Source organism: Polyodon spathula, chromosome 1 (genome assembly GCF_017654505.1).
Source record: "Polyodon spathula isolate WHYD16114869_AA chromosome 1, ASM1765450v1, whole genome shotgun sequence".
NCBI lineage: Eukaryota > Metazoa > Chordata > Actinopteri > Acipenseriformes > Polyodontidae > Polyodon > Polyodon spathula.
The window spans coordinates 13,487,694-13,508,738 of record NC_054534.1 but is presented as its reverse complement, the minus strand read 5'-3'; the positions used below and the strand labels follow the sequence as shown (position 1 = coordinate 13,508,738).

Here is a 21,045-nt window from a genome sequence, read left to right as displayed (position 1 = left end):
TGCGTACACATTGAGTTAAAGGATATTCATGCCAACAGATAATACAATATTAAAATACCAAAGCAATACCTTGGACTGGCAGTTGTTTCTCTACAGTGGCACAAGAGATAAAACCAAGAGCATGGGCCACTTTCCCAAGGAACTGCTTCTCCAGGTCTGGCTGACGAACAATGAAAGTGCTGTGTGACAGAAGTCAGGGCTGTACATCGACAATGAACGGGATTACTGTGCCTTCAGAATCAAAGTCAATCATGAAAGAATATTAACACTTGCTCTCAGCTCCCTTTGTCTAGTAGCCCAAACTGCTTCATTTGTTTATTTTTTATTTTTTTAGTTGATAGCCTATTTTATTCAAACATAACAATAACATGAAAAACAAGGAGTAATAGTTGTATTACCACACAATCTCAGAGGTCTTCTATGTGGACTGGATATTTAATTAAAATCACTCGCTAGAAATGGGAGGCATAAAGAATTCCCAGAGACAAAGTAAAGGTGAATGGCACACCAGATCAAATACTTTGTGAAAATGAAGTGAAATGCGTATGTGAAAAAGATCTGTGTCATTGTGTCCAGAGGTTAAAACAGTGTGGTTGTGAAATGGTTAGTTTGACTGGAGAGCAGTGTTTTCACTGGTCACTCTCGTCAATTCCGAGTGTTTTTTGAAAGTAACAAAAGAAAGTTAGTCCAGTCATCACTAGTGATGACTACTTATGTTTGCATGTTGCTTGTTTCATTTTAAAACAGTTACCAATCATGTGTTGGTAGCTTAAACACAATTACATAATATGACTTTTTTCTTTTCTTTTTTTTTTTTTTTTTTTTTTTTTTTTTTTACTAATCTCAATGGAAACATTTAAAACGTCACTATCGGCGTTCCATAGATCTCAGTGGTTTCAATTGTTTTCTTTCTTTCTCTTTCTTGAAATGCACAGTACTCAAAATTCAAGAACCTGAAAAACTTGGAATTACAGGGGATAATGTAACCTGAGGGGGGGGGGGGACACATCGCCACACAAAGTTTAAATGCATCAGACAAAACAAGAAAAGAATTGGCAAAGTTTCAGACAAACTGGAAATCTCTACTCCTATGGGTTGTCTATAATGCAGAAAATATTCTAATAAACTGTAGTTCATTAGCAAAGAAAGAATGCATTTACGAAAGGCTGCCAAGATTTTGTAAAAGAATTTAACAAAACACGGCTGTACAAAAGAGCACATGAAGCAAAAGCAATGCAGCCATGTACAGAGCGTGCCACCGTCAAAACCTTCAGCAAAGAAAAGGAAGCTGTTATATCAGCTATGTGGACTGCAGATTACCTGGCCAAGAACGGATCGAATTCAGACTTTGGGGTTCTAATTATGTTCCAGTGAAGTCAGGTAAGAAACATTCAATTCATATATAAAAGTTAAATCTCACATAACCGTCACGCCAGAGGTTACTATGAAATTAAAAAGCCAAAATTATTAGCCCCAATTTGCTTTCATTGACTTCATAGATCTCCAATAAAGCCACCATTATTTGCAGTCCCAAACCAAAACCTGTTCATTACTACTGGTACCTCACTAGAACCACCTAGTTTTCCCTACATAACTAAAATCAACTCCACTTGTAAATATAGTACCATTATCAACAGTTAACTGTGAGCACAGTTTCAGCCACTGCAATACAATAAAAACAAATGTAGGAAATCAGCTTAGAGTGACACACGTAAACTTGCTAATGATTGTTGACACGCCAAATCTTGATAACATTTCTGAATATGCTTTTGACAAGGCTTTCCAATGTTGGTGCAGTGACAAAAAGTGCAGCGTTATGATTTGAATGTATTGCAGAGCTGCTGAAAATCCTCTTCAGTGTTGGAAAGGTGAAGCAAATGTACATTGTGCCAGATAGTATGTGTGTTTTGTTCAAAACAAATCTTACATAGCATTTGAAATGTAAATTTTATCAATGGAAAAGTCTACTATTTCTAGACTTTATTATTGAAAAGATATTTATGTTTTGTCAGAATATAATTAAATGTATGACTACATTGGAAAGGAATGGAATGTTACTCCACACCACACACTTGTATTTTTTAAATGAGATTTTAGTTACTGCCTTGTAACAACCGTAATATATTCTTAGTGTCCTGTTGATATGCAGTGCCTTTTAACCCTTAGCGATCCATTTATTCAGCGCTTGTCAGGCGCGTCTGGTCTAATTTATTTTCACACACGCTGTTTCATTTTTTTTTTTTCCCCCCAGAGGAAAACAGGTTTCAAGAGCGCTGCATAAGAAAGGCCATTCAGCCCCACCCCTTGTTTGCAGCATTTTTTACATACCTCTTCATAGTAGTGCATACTGATAAATCCTCTCCTGATCACTCATTTTATCACCAAACTACTCAATAATGCGATCTAAGTCATTATTTTATTACTATAATATCTCAAAAAAAGCTCTGCAAATGTCAGTGTTATTCTTTGAACTATCTTCTTTGTTTGTGTCTGTGTTGTCACTATGGTGCAGGGGAAATATGTATTGCACAGATAGGCCCCCTTTTTATTTTTGCTTCATTCGGCTCCTATCGATCTCACTTGGCCATTGAAAGGTTTTCTCAGCTATTTCCGGAAAAAAAAAAGACTATAGACATCTGCTTGATGTCTTTTTGATGATGTCGGACGTCGGACTGGAAAGTGAAAATTGCAATGTCGGATCTGGTCCCACATAGGACCGCAAAGGGTTAAACCTGTTTTACTATGAATAAAATTATTTAAGCAGCGCGTGTAAAATAAACATTGGACCCGACGTGCCTGACAGGTGCTGAATAAATGGACCACAAAATGGCAGCCCTTTTACAGTAGGTCATGGACTAAGGTAAAGTCTTCTGAAAGGACTGCACACACAACTTTTGCTGTCAGTGTAATGAGTGTCAGATGGTTTATAAGATGTTATTTCCAGGTTGCAACAGAAAAAAAAAAAAAAATAATAATAATTTATGTTGCGTGCATGGGTTGTAGTGCAGATGCTTTTTTAAGCTCCACTCAGCTGTCCTGGGCAGACCCCCAGCCAATCCGAACCTCCCGAGGAGCTCAGCACCGGGCAGCCCACCTCCTCAATTAGTTGCTTAGCAATGAGTCTCCTGTTATGCGTCCCAGCTGCTTCTCTAAAGGCACACATGCACTCCAAGAACCAGCTACAGGGTCTTTCAGGTAGCAGCAGCGTTCCCTCTAAGGCTAAAATGCGTGCATTTTTCACAGTAACTGGCAACAACCTTCGCACTCGGTTTACTAACTTTCGCAAGTTATTATCATAAATATCAACCTCAATCGAGACTCCAGCCTCTCGAGGTAAACCTATTATTTTGAGAACATTAGTGCAAAGCATTAACATAAGCATATTTTTGTCTGTCTTGCAGCTGATTCTCTGATTTCCCTCTGTAAAAATGCACGTCACATTAGTGCAGCACTCGCTCGGACACCAGCAAGTCCCGCGATTCTGCCTCTATAGAGAGTGCTGCTCACGAACTTTACAGTTTTTAACTCGTCATATAATTGAATACTAAAGTCAGTGAAGCACAATCTTCCTGCATTATTTAGAAGTATAAATACTCAGGTAAACAAATATAAATCACCACTCAAACTTTGACTTTTATTTCCCTTTTAAAAAACTACCATTTCAGAACTAATTTCAAACGTTTTGAAACTGGTAAAAATGTAATCAGCACATTAGTCGAAAAAACACATTTAAATGTAGAGTAATTGAAGAAGACATACCATGTCCATTATTTATTTTTGGCAAGTTTACTCATCATGTGACTTCACTCCATGTCTGCTGAAACTCAACATGGCGGCTGCACCAACAAAGAAAAAAAGGAATGTTTCTGTAAGACAGAGCTAAAAGAATCTGATTATCTATATGAGGATGATGGGATAGTATTCTCAGTTTTGCTATAATTAGCGTTATCATGTACAAGTAAATACTATTAAATATCCTAATGCCAGTCCCATAAACACACAGAGAATAAGAAAGCAAATAAGATGGCAACAATGGCAAAGCACTGCATTCTATTCTGAAAAACTAAGACCTAAGGTACTGCACTCAAGGCAGACCTTTCCCGAAGTTTATTTCTTTCCACGCTACCTGCTTTTAATGAAACTATAATTAGCAATTTAAACCATGGCCGTTTAATTGAATTATATTTTCTGACAACTAAGAAATGAGCTCAAAAGTATTTTTCTAGCTACACAATCCTTAAAGGAAATTGATCACTTTACTGTGTAAAGGATGTAGTCACTACACTACACACCGTTGGTTTCATAAAGACACTCTGTCTGGAGGCAGACCTCTTTAAATCATGCAAATAACACTGCAGAATTAGGAAAGAAACAACTGAGAGGATTAATTATGCATTTACGTTAAAATGGGCACTATTTAAATTACAAATCGAGTAATACACAGCAGTGAACCTGTTTTAGAGCAAAGAGTCAGTCAACACGCCTTTATCAGTGTTTCCCATTTTATCCTGATTATTATAATGCCAGTAAAACACTAAACTTAATTTGTGAAATACTGTACATGGGATTACTCTCACATGACATTGCTGGACTGTTACTAAACTGTTTCATAGTTTTTATTGTTATTGTAAATGCCAGCAATAAGCTAAACAGGTCTTTTCAAAACACCTTTATTTGTAGACTGAACTACTGTTAGCAGAAGACTCTCACAACTGAATATCATTCTCACAGCTGTGCTGGACATTTGGTTTTCTGAACTGAATATAATCCTTAGGTTTTTATGTTTATTTTAATGCCAGTAATGAGTCAAGTGATGACTACAAAAGATTTAGAAGTGAGTAGTTTTTCGAAATTTACGATTATACTGTAAATACAGTATAATCGTAAATCTCAAAAAACTACTCATTTCTAAATCCTTTGTAGTCATTTTTGTATTACTCTAGTATAAATACATGTTAATTTGGATTCATATGTTGTTTTTTTCTGACTTTATGTGAATGAAAAGACACACATTTGCCAGTTCCCTTACTACCCAGGAACAAAAACTGTGTTACATAGTGTTACCCTTTCTCAGGCAAAATGGCAAGTTTATCAGTATCTAAAAAGCTAAGAGGGAACACTGGGTAGCAGTGACAAGGAGCAAGCAACAAAAACAGCAAGCAGTTTCAGATCATGACAAGGTATTCTAAACGTTCCATTAAGCATCACTTTGAATAACTCATATACGGTATTACAATACTCCATACAATTGCAGTCACTTAGCCACATGAAGGGCTCTTGACAGAACAGTGTAGCAGTAGGGGAGCAGGGGGGCTTTGACTCTGTGTGTGCCTTTATTTTACAGCAAGTTGTCACACTACGTAACATGTTAAAGTAAAAAAAAATATCCCAGGAGTAAAGAATACGTTGTGTAGGCCTTACTTTAACCCAGTGAATTAACTGCAAAACAGACGATGCCAAATAGCAGCTCAAGTTAAACTGTTTGTTTATTCCCAAAATAAATAGTACATAAAGTTGACACTGTATTTACTTAATTTTTGTACTTTTTTTCATTCCTTGCCATTTCCGTCTCTTCACAGTTAACAGCAGCCATATCCTCCCTCACAAAATGACAGACTTTCCTTGTATGTGTGTGATTATTTATATATATATATATATATATTACACATATATAGATATATATATATATATATACACACACACATACACACACACATATATATATATATATATATAGGAGAGAGAGAGAGAGAGAGAGAGAGAGACATACATTACACTGGGCTATGATTAGGAAACATTAAAAGGAGAGCAATACATTAAAACTGGTAATGAAAATATTACCTATTTATATAAAATAAAATGCTCTCTCACAGAAGGATAAAAAGTAATATATAGCATTTGAATATAAAAACTATTAACTTTAGTAAAATTAGTCATACAGACACTGCTCGCTTCCTGATTCCTCTGTCAACAACAAACAAAGAAGGGTGTCTCCGCCTCCTCTACACTCCCACAGGCCAGAATCACCACTGTCTCAACTCCCATTGGGCAGGCAGTGTTTCTGCAGCCTGTTCTGAAGTCTTTAGCACAGTGTCAGTATTCCCTGATTGCTATTTTATTTGGGCCTATTATTAGACTTCCTAGCCAAAGGCTGGGAAGCCTATTGTTATTGTTAAAGTTTTTTTGTTTATTTTTTGTTTTTTTAATATTATTTTTTTCTTCCCAAAACTTTAAACTGCTGCTGCTTCAAAGCTGCGTGACTGATCAGGTTCTGACTTTGCAGTTAACAAGCTGGATACGTTGACTGTCAGATGCTGAAAAAATTTTGCTGCTGCGTCCTTGCAATTATCGCTGTGACGCATTTTTCGATAAAACTTTTCGAAATCTTCTTCTTGGGAACCGGTGAAGCGATTGATCTGAAACTTGGCATATATCATCAGCATTCAAACCCGCATCAAGTTTGCGAAGCAGAAGTGATAAATTTTCATGTCAAAATGGCTGCCACAAATCTTATCGAAACGCTCCCCTAACAACAAACTGCTGCTGTTTGAAAACTGTTTGTCCAACAAACTCCAAACTTGGTAGTTATCGTCCCAGTAACAATGGGATACAAATATGTCAAAATGGTTATGTTTTATAAAACAAGATGGCCACCAGGTGTAAGTTTACATCTGAAATTTAAAACTGCATCAGTTGACAAACTGTTGGTTTACTTGACTAACTCAAAACTTCACAAGCATCATCCTTGACACTGTAGCAATACAACTGACTTTTAAGAAACTCGCATTCAACAAGATGGCTGCCTGACGCATTTTTGAAAAAAAAAAAACTTTCAAAATCTTCCGTGGAACAGTTGAAGTTGCTGATTTTAAACTTGGCACATTGAGAACTAAACACGCTTAGACAGGTACTGATACTGGGGCTTGGGAGCCATAAAATTGCCTGGCAGTTCTAGTTATTATTATTATTATTATTATTATTATTATTATTATTATTATTATTATAAAAGTTTCTTTTTTTCTAAATTGTGTTTAACTTTTTATTATTGTTAAGTCATGTATTTCATGTTTTTGTCCATATCAGTTTTCATTAATGGTTGTACCCTTGAATTAAATTAAATTAAAATGAAGAACTCGCCATTGCTTCCTCTACTCCAGCTTAAATTCCAGAAGCATCTGACCAGCTCATTGCACAATGGGATATGTCTAGGATCAAGTGGAGATGAAGTTCAACCAACCCAGATTTTTTCTTTCGTGATTTACAGTTTATTAAATGTGGCATATTAGCTACTCATTTCAAGCTTGTATCGCAACACACGAATGGTGTATCGTATCGTGCTGTAGAGTATCGCAATACATTGATACACGTATATATCTCACCCCTAATATATGTATGTGTGTGTATATATATATATCCTTCATTAATTAGAAATAAAAAAAAAAAAACGAACCAATAGTACAGCACTTCACCAGTCAAGGACATGACATACATTATGTAAAGTTTGTAGTATTAGAACAGCTAAAATTAGACAATGCGACATATAAAAGAATAAATGAAAGTAAATGGATAAATAGACTGAACACAATTATGCCAGCAAGACTCAACAGAAAAGTATGAACTAATTAACTAATAAACAAAAATTGTTCAAAAGTTGTGCATGCTGATGCGCTGGGGAGGTCAAATCAAGGCTGATCCACACAGCCAGCACTGCATGATAATATAAATATAAGTTTATATAAAATAATGTTAATTAGAATTAATACAGATTTAAAGATAGAAGTAAAAATTATGTCACAATATATAGAACACCATTACATCATGTAAGAATAAATCATGGATTTGAATATAAACAGTAAATAGTTGTCATGCCGTCAAAAACCTATAAATACCTCCAATGTTTTGATTCAAACACATGCTCCCTTGAGAAAGATATGTACAACATATCGAAACGTTGGGCAGCTGGCTCTTTGAGCTAATATATATATATATATATATATATATATATATATATATATATATATATATATATATAGAAATGAAAGAAAAAGTTTAAAAGATTAAAAAATCTTTTATTTTCAGGACGTTTCGGGCAACAGCCCTTCTTCAGCTGTTTAAAAAGAAAAGTAAACAGGGCAGTAAACTTGTTGTCATTCAAGAATTGTAATTATACAAAAATTCTGTGGATGGTGTCATGATTATTAGAATAGAGTTTTCATTCCCAGAGGTTTCAAAGTTCCCAGTTTGAAGATAGATGAAATGATAGCCGTATTAGTCCAGAGATGATAGCCAAAGAGAAGGAGAAGTGATACCTTTTATTGGACTAACTAAATAATAATTATTCACAAGCTTTCAAGACCTCAAAGGTCTCTTCTTCAGGTGAAAGTAGGAAAGAGATTGATGTTTTACCAGTTTGAAGATAAACTGTCGTTCCTTTTGTTTCCCAGCAACATTTGTTCCATAGCACACTGATTGATCACACAGAATGTGATGTCTTCAGAAGTGTGATCATCAGTGATGGGCTTCATCAGAAGATACATGCTTCTTATGTGTTCTGCAAACCAGTCTGCTAAAAGCCTTTTAGTTTCCCCAATATACAATGTGTTGCATTTCTTGCAGATAATGCAGTAGATACACACACACATGTACAGATCACACATCAGTAGTGTTGTGAGTTTTGTAATTTGTAGTAATTTGGTCCAATCAGAATACAATAGTTATCCTGACTTCGCACCTCGAAGCTATAACCAATAATGTCATGCTAAACACCACAAGCTATCCTCAAACCAGTCAATGGTTTTGTTGCAAAATCCAAAAGTGTTACACTGCCACCCTCATTTAAGTTACACAGCACGCTGGCAGGGTAACTACAAGAACCTAACTGCCAAAAGTCTATTTTGCCAAACTGAGAAATCATATTCATTTCAACTGCATACAAATACAACCAACTGACGGGAACACTACTGTATAACCCAACCACAATAATATTAATTACATTCTACGATATATTACTAGTATATACTATATGCATATGTACTATAATGGCATCTCAGCCCGTACAAAAAACGAAAAAAAAAGTAATAAGGGCTCTTACATCAAAAAGGGAGGACCATGAATACAGCACCATGCCATCCATTAATTAAAAAGATTACTTTTAACATCTGCAGCATTACAAATATGACAGTTAACTGACATCAGCCTCTTGATGCAAGAGCCGTGGACTATAGAAAAGGCGTTTTACTAATCACTGGAGGAGGGGGAGGGATCAGCGGACTGCATTTCTGATAAAAATAAATAAATAAATAAAAACACAAATCACATGCGGTCTCGGTGCAGTTCGCCGTCTGGTTGGCCGATCGTCAACATTAACATCCCAGTGAGACGCTGTATTACATGCCAATTTAATAGTCCATGCGCTCACTTACGTGGCAAAGCTTGGCAAACAAACAACATCCTCCCATCTGCAGGACTTCTGATCCAATTTCCTTTTCCCTTTTTTTTTTTTTTTTGAAAAAAAAAATCTGGCTTGGAAATAAAAATGTCGATTTGTTGACTGTAAATCCTTTTTGTCATTATTTTATCTCGGACATGAACCACACCTATACATAATGTATATAACATTGTCAATTTCCATCGCACAATGAAATAAATGCAAAAAAAAAAAAAAAAGTGTCACGCATGTTGCCACTTTTCGTACACCTGTTCAAAAAATAAACTTTGTAACAACCATCTGCGTATGCACGATTTGTCATGCTGTTGTAACGGTCTGCAATACCTTCTGCCACAAGAAACACAGGACTTACAACAATGCTTGTCAATACCAGGGTTGTTATTTTGAAAGCATGCATCTTTCTTTGTCCAGCTGCACGAGCTGATGTCAATACTACGCGCAAAAATATCGACCGACCGCTCCAGTTTTAATTGTAATGATGTCCGTCTGGCTTTACTTGTATATATTGTAAAATACTTTGCAAATGAAGACATGTTAATGGAAAATCAAACATGATGGCATGTATTTATGTTACATTCTAAATATACGTGTTTTAACGTTAACAATCAAAGTGCATACCATACAGTTGCAAAACACAGGAGTATGTAAAGTATGTGCGATATGCAGTCAGTCAAGTCACCAAGGTTCATAATATATTTTATATTGCACACATTTGTTTTTTGTTGTTTTATTTTATTATTTTTTGGAGGGGGGGGGCGGTTACAAAAAATATATAATCATAGCGTTATTATGTAACAAAAATCCAGAATACGATACGATATATATATATATATATATATATATATATATATATATATATATATATATATATATATATATATATATATATAAATAAAATGAATGTTGAAACTGCATAACGGTACCATGAGTATCCACAAATTTCTGTCCGGCCTACATGAATGCGTCCCCCGCCCTAACGTTTAACGCCAGTGTCCGCCACATTCTATTTCCAGTACTTCCAGTAACACTGATTCTTCAGCCTGTGACGGATTTTGTACTTTTGTAATTCTCCTTTGTTAAGCAGCAAGCTCGTAAAACATGGTTATCATTGAGAATTAAACCTTTCATAACCCATAGAAAATCACTGCAGAGGACAACTTTTGACATCTACTATTTAACACTAGTGCTGCGTTTGAATGCTGAAAAACACAATTCCCATATTGTCAACTTCAACAGGTGAAATAAACATGTTGTTATAATAAAAAACAAACACATTACATTAAATAATAAATAATAATAAAATAAAATAAAAACCATAATGATAATGTCCATACTGTCATGTTATTAAACCCACCTGGCAGCAAGCCGCAACTACAGTTTCACAGAATCCAACCCACTGCCTGTCTCCACTGTAAACACTTAAACTGCCCGGCAAAGGAGGCTTTAAACTTGCGCAATCTGAATCATATAAACAAAGATATTCACCTAATACTGGGCTTCTAATTGATCTGGAGTGCGGGACAGCCTCCTGGTTTTAAATCCCTGGTTCCAGTCTCATGTCTTTGCTGGGTGTGTTACTGCGGAGAGAAATGTGACCAGAAGGAAAGACTGGTCCCTGACACACAGAAAAAAATGCAGGAATGTGACGTTCAGTCTGTCTTAAAACAGGACATGTGCAAAGACAAAGTGGGAATTCTGGGAGATGTAGTTTTTTTTTTTCCTCTTACCGCGGTACCGAGATACAGGGGGCAGTTGCTTCGTCCAGACGATCATATAGCATCATGTCTTCCACTTTTTGACCCCCCTCCGACATAATATAATCACTTATAAAATAAGATTTCTTCTCAAACGAATAAAATAATTCTTCATTCTTTTCTAATCTAACCCGGATCCCGGAAAGGCAACTGTTGCAATGTGATGTATTTGCTATGTGATTGTACTAAATGTTAATTAATTTATTTATTTTTGATTGATAGGTCATGGTTGTCCAGTGATTATATCGACAACACAAAACTATTGTATTCTATTATTTCTATAATAATAATATTATTGATATCACGATTAGTTTAAATGGAAATGTCTTAAATGTTTGCCACGGGGCTTTGAAGAAAAGGTGCTGGCGGGTGCAGGGGAAGGAACGGCACTCTCGGTGTTGTGCAGTGGAGTAATTACGATTCTAAGGCAATTCATTTGGATCAGGCATAAGTACAAACTCAGACCACGTTGTTTCTAAGTTTGCATTAATCTACACAGATCCAAGATGTCAGCACATTAACAGGCCATCTACTGCTAAGCCCCAGTACTACAACACCACATAACTACGTAATGTGTTTGTGATGTCATTTACTACATAATGAATAATATAACAATCTACTATCCCTTTCTAATTCAATCTTTACACATAATGGTATTAAGTCTGTATCAATTTATTTTCTTTTATTCTTCTGTATTGTAAATTACCTAGCTTTCTTTCCACACAGCTGAAGAAGGACTTCTGTTCAAAAGGTCCTGATATATACTGTCTGCGTTAACCGAGATGGTTACAATAATAAGTGCACAATTTTTTTTTTGTATATATATATAGATATATATATATATATATATATATATATAGTATGCATGGGGGTAGGCAGCAGCAGGGCTGGTAGGTGACGTAATCACAAACAGAGACATAAGCCCGATATTTGCTCCTTGCAAAGGAGCCGGCTCTTTTGTACAGCGGTATCGGTGCTATGCTTCAGTGCGAGAGGTCCCGGGTTTGCGCCCGCCCTCCGCCTGTGTGTGGATTGCCTCGCCCTGTGTGATGCGCCTGCCTGCGTTAACCTATTCCGCTACAATATAACCTATATCCGCTATATATATATCCAAAAAAAATGTGCACTGCATAAAATGAAATAGCAATAAATTATTGATGAAGGAACAAAAAGCGGTAGCAAGAATCTTACAAAACAATAACACGTTTATTGTTAAGGCAAGTATATCAGGTTACAGCAATCTGCATGCTACTCACAGCATTTTCCAAACACCAACCCCAACTACAACACCAACCCCAACTCTCAGCTAGCTCACAGGGTGCGCTTTTATAACCCTCGTTAATCATCATCATTTTACATCTAGTCTCATGCAACACTAAAAGCCACTCACAAGTTTATGCGCTTCTAATCTCTACAATATGGTAAAATTAAAACATCTCGAAGTATGGGGGATTCTTTTTATTTTATTACTGCAGCCAGGTATTTCAGAATGGAAATGTAGTGAACTTAATTCAAATTCCTGTTTTGCTTTTGCTTTTTTTTTTTTTTTTTTTTTTTTTGGTCAGTTCAGATTGCAATAACACATTACCACACCTTGGAAATCTGCTCTCTCAAAACATGCATACATGCAAACATGCATACAATAAGCTGATATTCTTAGAGAGCAGAAATACGTTAGCAATCATTTTCCCAGCCTGCCCCCCAAGTTTAGCTTGTGCAGTTCAATAGCCTGCCATTCTGTTTTTATTCAATAAACTCATAACTGAAAGCAGCCAATCCTTGTGATGGAGCTGAGGGAGTAAAACATTACACCATTACAACCATTACAATGTTCTGGTTTTGGGAGCAGTATACAGGTAGTGTGATAAAAGATAATGTGCTGCTTTAATCTACAGTCACCCTTGGCTGCATCAGTCTGGCATCTGTCACTGCGTACTGTGTGATTATAATCTGCGTGACCTGAAACTGCCAAGAAAGGTGACAATACTGTGCTGTGGTTTTTCTGCACAACACTCGTGTTTTTGCGGATGTGGGCTGACAGCAGCACTAGATCGATCTTTGTTTACACCACAATAACAGGCCAACTAATGTTCAGCAGACATTTGTAAAAAGGTCCAAACACAAAATAAAAATCCCTTGTATTTGAAGATTGCACAAATAGTTGTCTAAATCTTTGTTGGTGGGCTTTTAATAAATGTACTAACTTGTCCATTTCAGAAGTGTAAGTCTGCTTTAATATTTCAGCTTAAACTCGATTTTCTATTTTGCTCAGTGAAATGATAAATTACACCAATATGCAACAAAAAAGCTTTTTTTTTTTTTTTTAAATCAGAAATGTACAGCAGTTCTGTTATTGTCAGTACTATGCTTGTAGTACTCAAAATAATGTTTGATACTGTTAAAAGGATACATACAATAGCCAGTATAACCCTGGGATCCTTCAAGAAGCTGCTTGATGAGATTCTGGGATCAATAAGCTACTAACAACCAAATGGCCTCCTCTCATTTGTAAACTTTCTTATGTTCTTATGTTCTTAAATCCTTCCTTGAATGCAGATCTGTTCACTAAGCTAAGGTCTAAAATTCTTAGTTATGAAATGTCCCCTCTTCATAGGAAAGTTTATTTGATTTTTTTTTTTTTTTTTTTTTTTTTTTTTTTTTTTTACTAAGTCTACTAGCAGCCCTTTCCAGTCACTGTGGCTCCTATGTCTTTTGTCTGTGAGATAGGCCTCTTAAAAAACAACCTGTAAAAATGAAATGTACCTTTCCCAGGAAGTGTGATTCTTGCACCTTGCTGGAGTGTGCTCTCTATACCAGGCTCTGAGCACAGTCATAATAGCTAGTATTAAATAAGTGGAAATGCAATACTTAAAGAAATATTGCACAAATGTTACACAGCATGTTGTACTTTACATGGAATGCAGTGACCACTGAATTCATTACATCTTCTTGTTTAGTAACGGTTCCAAACACACACACACCGGCTCCCTCCAGTGGTGAAAGAAGCTCTTGCAGTTTTAAACTGAATCATGCTGTTTAAAATAAAGGCTCGTTACACAGTAAACCTAATCTCTATATTGAACTTTAAATGATGGCTGTCAAAAGGCCTGGATTTAGCACTTTATATATTGATGACAAATAAACAAGGAATATTCCCATGACATGAACAATGAAGTGAATGCATGAAGTGCACTTCCTTTATATTATTTATCTGTGTGGCTATATGATGTTTGGAAGGGGCTATGTGCCTTTTGTGGAAAACCGACTATTTAAGACACAATTGTGAGGTTAGATGAAATGGGCTCCTTACACAGTTATTTTAAGAATGTTTTTCTCAAAGTTTGTGTGATGCTCTCGGCTATGAGTGGTTTCATAAACAACAGTAGAAATTGAACTGTTTCATATATATTAAACTGTATTTGTATTCATAAAAACAAACTTTGAAAAAAAAAAAAGTCTTAAAATAACTTTGTTACATATTAACAGTACACTAATAACCATCAAATATAGCTAAATAATAATCTATACGTTTATTCTGATTAATATTGATCTGTATAATAGTGATCCGTTATGTAGAACCACCAACATTTAGGTAAATTTGCGTATAAAGATTAAAAATGGTGTTGAATGATATTGTACTCCAATTACGTAGCAGTTTGATGAAAAATAACATTCTGTTAAATGTGTATTTAAATAATCACACTTTGGTTATGATGACGCAAAACGCACTAAATACAAGTAGTGAATAGATATTGTAGCCTGCATTGGGGAAGACAGCAGCAGGACTGGTAGGTGACGTAATCACACACAAAGACATGAGCCCCATTTACGCTCTTTTGTAGAGGTCCCGGGTTCGAGGCAGCAGTGTCATGAGGGAGGAAGCAGGCAATCGGCGATGACATCAGGGAGTAGGGGCTGGCGCTCTGCAATGCAAACAGAGGGGCAGTGCGTCATCCACATCGGCCGCAACGAGGATAACACTATGTAACACAATTTTGTTCCTGGGTAGTAAGTGTTATTTCCTAATTGCTTATGCCTCAAAAGTATAGAAAATGGCTATTATTCCCCACAAACTTTGCTTTTGTGACCAGGACAGTGATATTTCAAAATATCACTATTTCCAATGGGTAAATGGGCAAATGTGTGTCTTTTTGTTCACATAAAGTCAGAAAAAAACAACATATGAATCCAAATTAACATGTATTTATACTAAAGTAATACAAAGATGACTACAAAAGATTTAGAAGTGAGTAGTTTTTCGAGATTTACAATTATACTGTATTTACAGTATAATTGTAAATCTCAAAAAACTACTCTTTTTGTAAATACATGTTAATTTGGATTCATATGTTGTTTTTTTCTGTTATGTGAACCAAATCGGAAGTGATGGTAGAAGGAGGAGCAAAGGAACCAGATCAGCGACTTATCTCAGCATCCCCAGGACCAACTGACAAGTTTGATTACAGATGGCTGAATGAAGTGACGCAGAAGAACTCCTACCCCCTCCTCCCTATCGACAAGTTGTTGGACATGGTGGCTAGCTCGAAATAGTTGATGGACCTTAAGAGCGGGTACTGGCAGGTAGCTTTTGCCCCATTGGCATGACCGAAGACAGCCTTCTCCACAGATCAGGGTCTCTGGCAGTGATACAAGCTGGATAAAGACTGCAAGCTGGTGGCCTCCGCCACCGGCAGGAGCAGAGCAGCAGAAGCTACCACTGCCACCTCCACCGCCAGGAGCAGAGCAGCAGAATCCACCTCTGCCTCCTCCACTAACAGAGGGTGAATGTCTGCTGGTTCCGTCTCCACCAACGTGGGAGAACTGCTTGCCGCTCCCACCTACACAGCAGAGGGTTAATACCTGCTGGTTCCGCCACCACCATCGTGGGAGGACTGCTTGCCGCTGTCACCTCCACCACCAGGGGAGCTGGAGCTACCTCCATCACCCGAGGGAGAGGAGCTGCAGCTGAGTTTGCCATCACCCGGGGATGCCTTCACGTCACCGCCTGGGGGAAGCCTTCATATTACTGCCCAAGGATGCCTGTTGCTCTGTATCACCCAAGGTTACCTGCTGCTCCGCATTGCCTGGGGTTGCCTGCTGCTCTGCATTGCCTAGGATTGCCTGCTGCTCCACATTGCCTGTGGAGCCACTGGTTACAGGGTACGAGGGAGAAGTGGAGCTCCCGCTGCCGCCTCTATGGCCAGGGGCTCCCCTCTCGAGTTCGCCTCCCGAGGGTCCACTGCTGCCGTCGCCTCCCAAGGGTCCGCTGCTGCCATCGCCTGGGGTCGCCAACTCTGCTTCCTGAGGGCAACGTCAGCCCTGTTTTCTCCCACAAGGGGGAGCTGCTAGCTATAAAGAAGGGAGGGGAGGTCAGGAGACCACCCCCACAGGCAACTGGGCGGCCGCAAAATTGCCTTGGTTGGAGGAGCTGGCCTGTGCAAGGTCAGCCTTGCCAATGCCAGCAGGAGGGCTGACTACCTTGGCCATTGTGGGCCAATGGAAGCCTCTGTCCCCACCCATGGAGCAAAACTTTTGGGGCTTTAAGGGGGAGGTGGCCGTTGAGGCCATGTGTGTTACGCATATGTGGCGAAGTGCCCGTCCCTATGTATATAGTGTATGTGTGCCGTTATTATTATTGTGTTATTGTTGTTGTTGCAGCGCGGACGAAAGCCACCACCATTTTTGTTGTTGTTTTTTGTGTTTTTAGAACCTTGTGAGGATGCGTGACTGTGGACTACTGAGGAGTTCATCAGCTGACAGTCGCGCATCGTTATTAAACTAGTGCAGACTCTGGCTGAGGGGTAGTAAGATAATAACTAGGTAGTTAAACCCATATGCCCAAATATAAAAGACCTGCAGATTGGCTGCAAGGGGGAGAGTGTCAGTGGACAGACGTGAGTTTAAAGTAAAGTACAAATATAACAATTGCTAACATGCAATATAATATATGTTGTAAAAGAATCTCGCACTCACACGGTTTGCTGCCCCTTTAAAATAGACCCAGGACACAGAAATGGAATTTTCTTAGCGCTGATGCGCACTTTTAATAAACATCAATCAAATAAATTAAACAAAACAAACAAACACCTAGCTCCTTCCTGGAGCACTAACTATACAGTCTGAAACCTAACTGAACCAGGACGGCTAAGCTGTTTACCTGTAACTCAAACTCTCACAGTTTCCTACAGCACTTTACCTTGACTGCTTGGAAGCAGACCACAACTTCTGCCTCCTTACACACACCAGCCCTGAACAAACTGCCTGTCTCTCTTAAATACCCTGCACCTGGCTCTAATTTACAACTACCACCAGGTGCAAGGGATTACTAAACAATTAAGCAATTAAACCCAAATGTGCATTCTCACAAGTTTTAGCAGGGAAGGATTTTAACCCCTTCCCTGCTACCTTACAATGTATATATGTATATATTGTTTATACATATATACAATGTATATATTGTTTTGTATTGTATATTTTGTGTACATGTATTGTGTGTATTGTTTTCTTTTGTTTTAATAAAAGTGCATTTTTTAAAATATCTTTGTTATTGATGCAATAGTTATTTGTCTTTAACTCACACCACACAGGGATCTGGGGTTCTTTTCAGGGTCTTGGTTTATTCACCAAAAATAGGAAGAAAGAAGGGTTGAAGAGAGGTAATACAGGGGAAAGGGTACAATTGAATAGTGTGGGTAAAGATAGAAATACAAGATGTGTGAATAATCTTATTCAGAGCAAGAGGGTGGTGGTGGCCTCTATAAGAAACAGATACACATTATCATCCAGGCCCTGTCGCCCCACACGTTACATCATATCTTGACAGAGAAGTTCAATTTAACACGTTCTATGCTTAATACAAAACACAGTATGGTACTTCATCAACAATAACACAAATTCTTTGTTATATCACATGAAATTATGCACACCCACTATCTCACTTTTCAGGGTTCCAATCTACGCAACAGGTGCTCCTAAATATAACTCTCTCTCCATCCAGAGATTTTCACGCTCTGAACAATATGTTCTGATGCAACCTCTCTTAACTCTGCCTTAAAGGAATAGTCCTGCATTTGGCCGACATAGAAAACAACTCCCTTTTTACCACCAGGTTAGATTGAGAAATGTATATAGACATAAGTATTAGTGTATGGTATGCAATAAATGCTGTATGATATCTACAGTGCCTATAGAAAGTCTACCCCCTTGAACCTTTTTCATATTTTGTTGTGTCAGTGCCTCAGAGTTTTATTAATTTAAATGATGATTTTTTCCACTTATCTACACACTATACTCCACACTGTTAAGAGGAAAAAAGGTTTTATTGAGAAAAAAATTATATATTAAAAATACAAAACTGAAAGACTCCACCCCTCTGAGTTAATACTTGGTGGAAGCACCTTTGGCAGCAATTACAGCTGTGAGTCTGTTGGGATAGGTCTCTACCAACTTTGCACACCTAGATTTGGCAATATTTGACCATTCTTCTTTACAAAACTCTTCAAGCTCTGTCAAGTTCCTTGGGGAGCATTGATGGACAGCAATCTTCGAGTCATGCCACAAATTTTTGATTGGATTTAGGTCGGGGCTCTGTCTGGGCCACTCAAAATTATTTACCTTTTTGTTCCTTAGCCACTCCAGTGTAGTTTTGGCTGTTTGCTTTGGGTCATTGTCATGCTGAAAGGTGAACTTCCGTCCCAGTTTCAGCTTTCTTGCAGAGGGCAGCAGGTTTTCCTCAAGGACTTCGATATACTTTGCTCCATTCATTTTCCCTTCTATCCTGACAAGTGCCCCAGTCCCTGCCGATGAGAAACATCCCCATAACATGATGCTGCCACCACCATGTTTCACAGTAGGGATGGTGTTCTTTGGGTGATGCACTGTGTTGGGTTTGCGTCAAGCATAACGCTTTGCATTTAGGCCAAAAAGTTCCATTTAATTTCGTCAGACCACAAAACTTTTTGCCACATGGCTATAGAATCTCCTGAGTGTTTTTTTGCATACGTCAAACGGGATTCAAGGTGGGCTTTCTTGAATAATTGCTTCTTTCTTCCACCCTACCGTACAGGCCTGATTTTTGGAGTGTTTGGGATATTGTTGTCATATGCACACTTTGACCAGACTTGGCAATAAAAGCCTGTAGCTCTTGTAAAGTTGCCATTGGCCTCTTGGTAGCCTCTCAGATCAGTCTCCTTCTTGCTCAGTCATCCAGTTTGGAGGGCCGGCCTGATCTAGGCAGGGTCTGGGTGGTGCCATACACCTTCCACTTCTTAATAATCATCATGACCATGCTCCATGGCCTTTGATTTTTTTTTTTTATACCCATCCCCTGATCTGTGCCTTTCAACAAATTTGTCCCGCAGTTCTTTTGAAAGCGCCTTGGTGCTCAAGGTTGAGTCTTTGCTTAGAAATGCACTAACCAGCAGAGGGAACCTACAGGAACTGCTGAATGTATCTTGAAATCATGTGAATCACTACAATTCAACACAGGTGGAGGCCGCTTAACATGGTGTGTGATTTTGAAGGCAATTGGTTATACCTGAGATAATTTAGGATTGCTATTACAAGGGGGGTGGACACTTATCCAACCAAACTATTTCAGTTTTTATTTTTTATTAATTTTCTACAAATTTCTAGCATATTTTTTTAACTTTCACTATTTTAATGCATTTTAATTCCAGGCTATAAAGCAACAAAGGTGAACATTTTGAAAGGGGGTGTAGACTTTCTATAGGCACTGTACATTATAATCATGATATGTTTATATTTGATTAATGAGATCTGTTGTAAAACATACCATAATATAATTTAACATAACGTTAAGAGCAAGTTATTACACAGAGTTTCACATAATAATCTTCTTATGAATGTGGACTTTTATTGTAGAAGTGAGGACCAGAGATTTGCACAGGGTACTACATTAAATTGGAGAGCTATCTGAATTATTAGTACAGTATTTGGTGCTCTGCGAGTACATCCACCATGTCAAGTAGGATTACAGATGTTCACATAAGTAATAGAATTGCACTTTAAGACAGTATGTATAGGAAGCCAATCATTTTATGCGTTTCTCAAATTATATATATACCTTAAAACACCATCTTCCACAAAAACTTGTACATTTTCTATATTAACAGGTTTAGATATCCCACGTAGACTTGATTACGTCAAAAACATTATTCTCTACATGAAGAAAAGTGTTTGTACCGACTTTCCCACTCAATTTATTGAAAAGCTTCCAAGTCACCGAGCAATTTGCCATGAAAATAATATAACTTTGTTAAAGTGAGCTTACATAAACACTTATTAAACATTTGCTTACCCCACAGTATATGACATGTCCATGAACAACATTTTTTAAAGGGAATACACATTTGGTAAGTAGTGATTTTAACTATGCATAGACATTGATTATACCGTTTATAAATATATTTATTATCTATACACCTTCTGCACCCCTACTCTGCTAATGCTGGGACCGGAGTTGTGCACCCCAGCAAAGATGGTGTTTGGCTGACTGCCAGACACATCTACTGTTCCCTCTGGTCCTGAGTATGGCCGAAGGCTCCAGGATCACATGAAGGAGGCCCATCGCTTTGCCCGGAGCCAGATGGAGACTGCAGGCTTATGATAGAAGTACAATTATGATGTCTGGAGGTGAGGTATTTGTCGAAGCTTGACAGCCACTGGCTTGGACCATGCCAGGTCCTGGAACACATCGGAGGTGTGTACCGGGTCCAACTACAACCCAGAGGACGCCTGACAGTTCTCCACAGGGATCGACTTGCCCTCTACAGAGAATAGGATCAGGCACAGCCTGATCCAGCAGTACCTGACCCCTCCTTA

General features: G+C 37.8%; 1 protein-coding gene across 6 annotated transcripts in view; it reads right to left on the bottom strand.

The window, feature by feature from the left end:
• The window catches only part of ctif (CBP80/20-dependent translation initiation factor), a 153,847-nt gene extending 142,758 nt beyond the window's left edge, over positions 1–11,089 (bottom strand). The window contains exon 1 of one of the 6 annotated variants that reach the window (XM_041247598.1): positions 10,934–11,089. Coding sequence is in view for 4 of the 6 variants with exons in the window: in XM_041247627.1 (XP_041103561.1) it covers positions 3,760–3,768 (9 nt within the window). In the remaining 2 variants the exon portion in view is untranslated. The other 5 variants (XM_041247608.1, XM_041247627.1, XM_041247635.1 and 2 more) reach the window with 5 other exon arrangements.
• Positions 11,090–21,045: the final 9,956 nt, after the last annotated feature.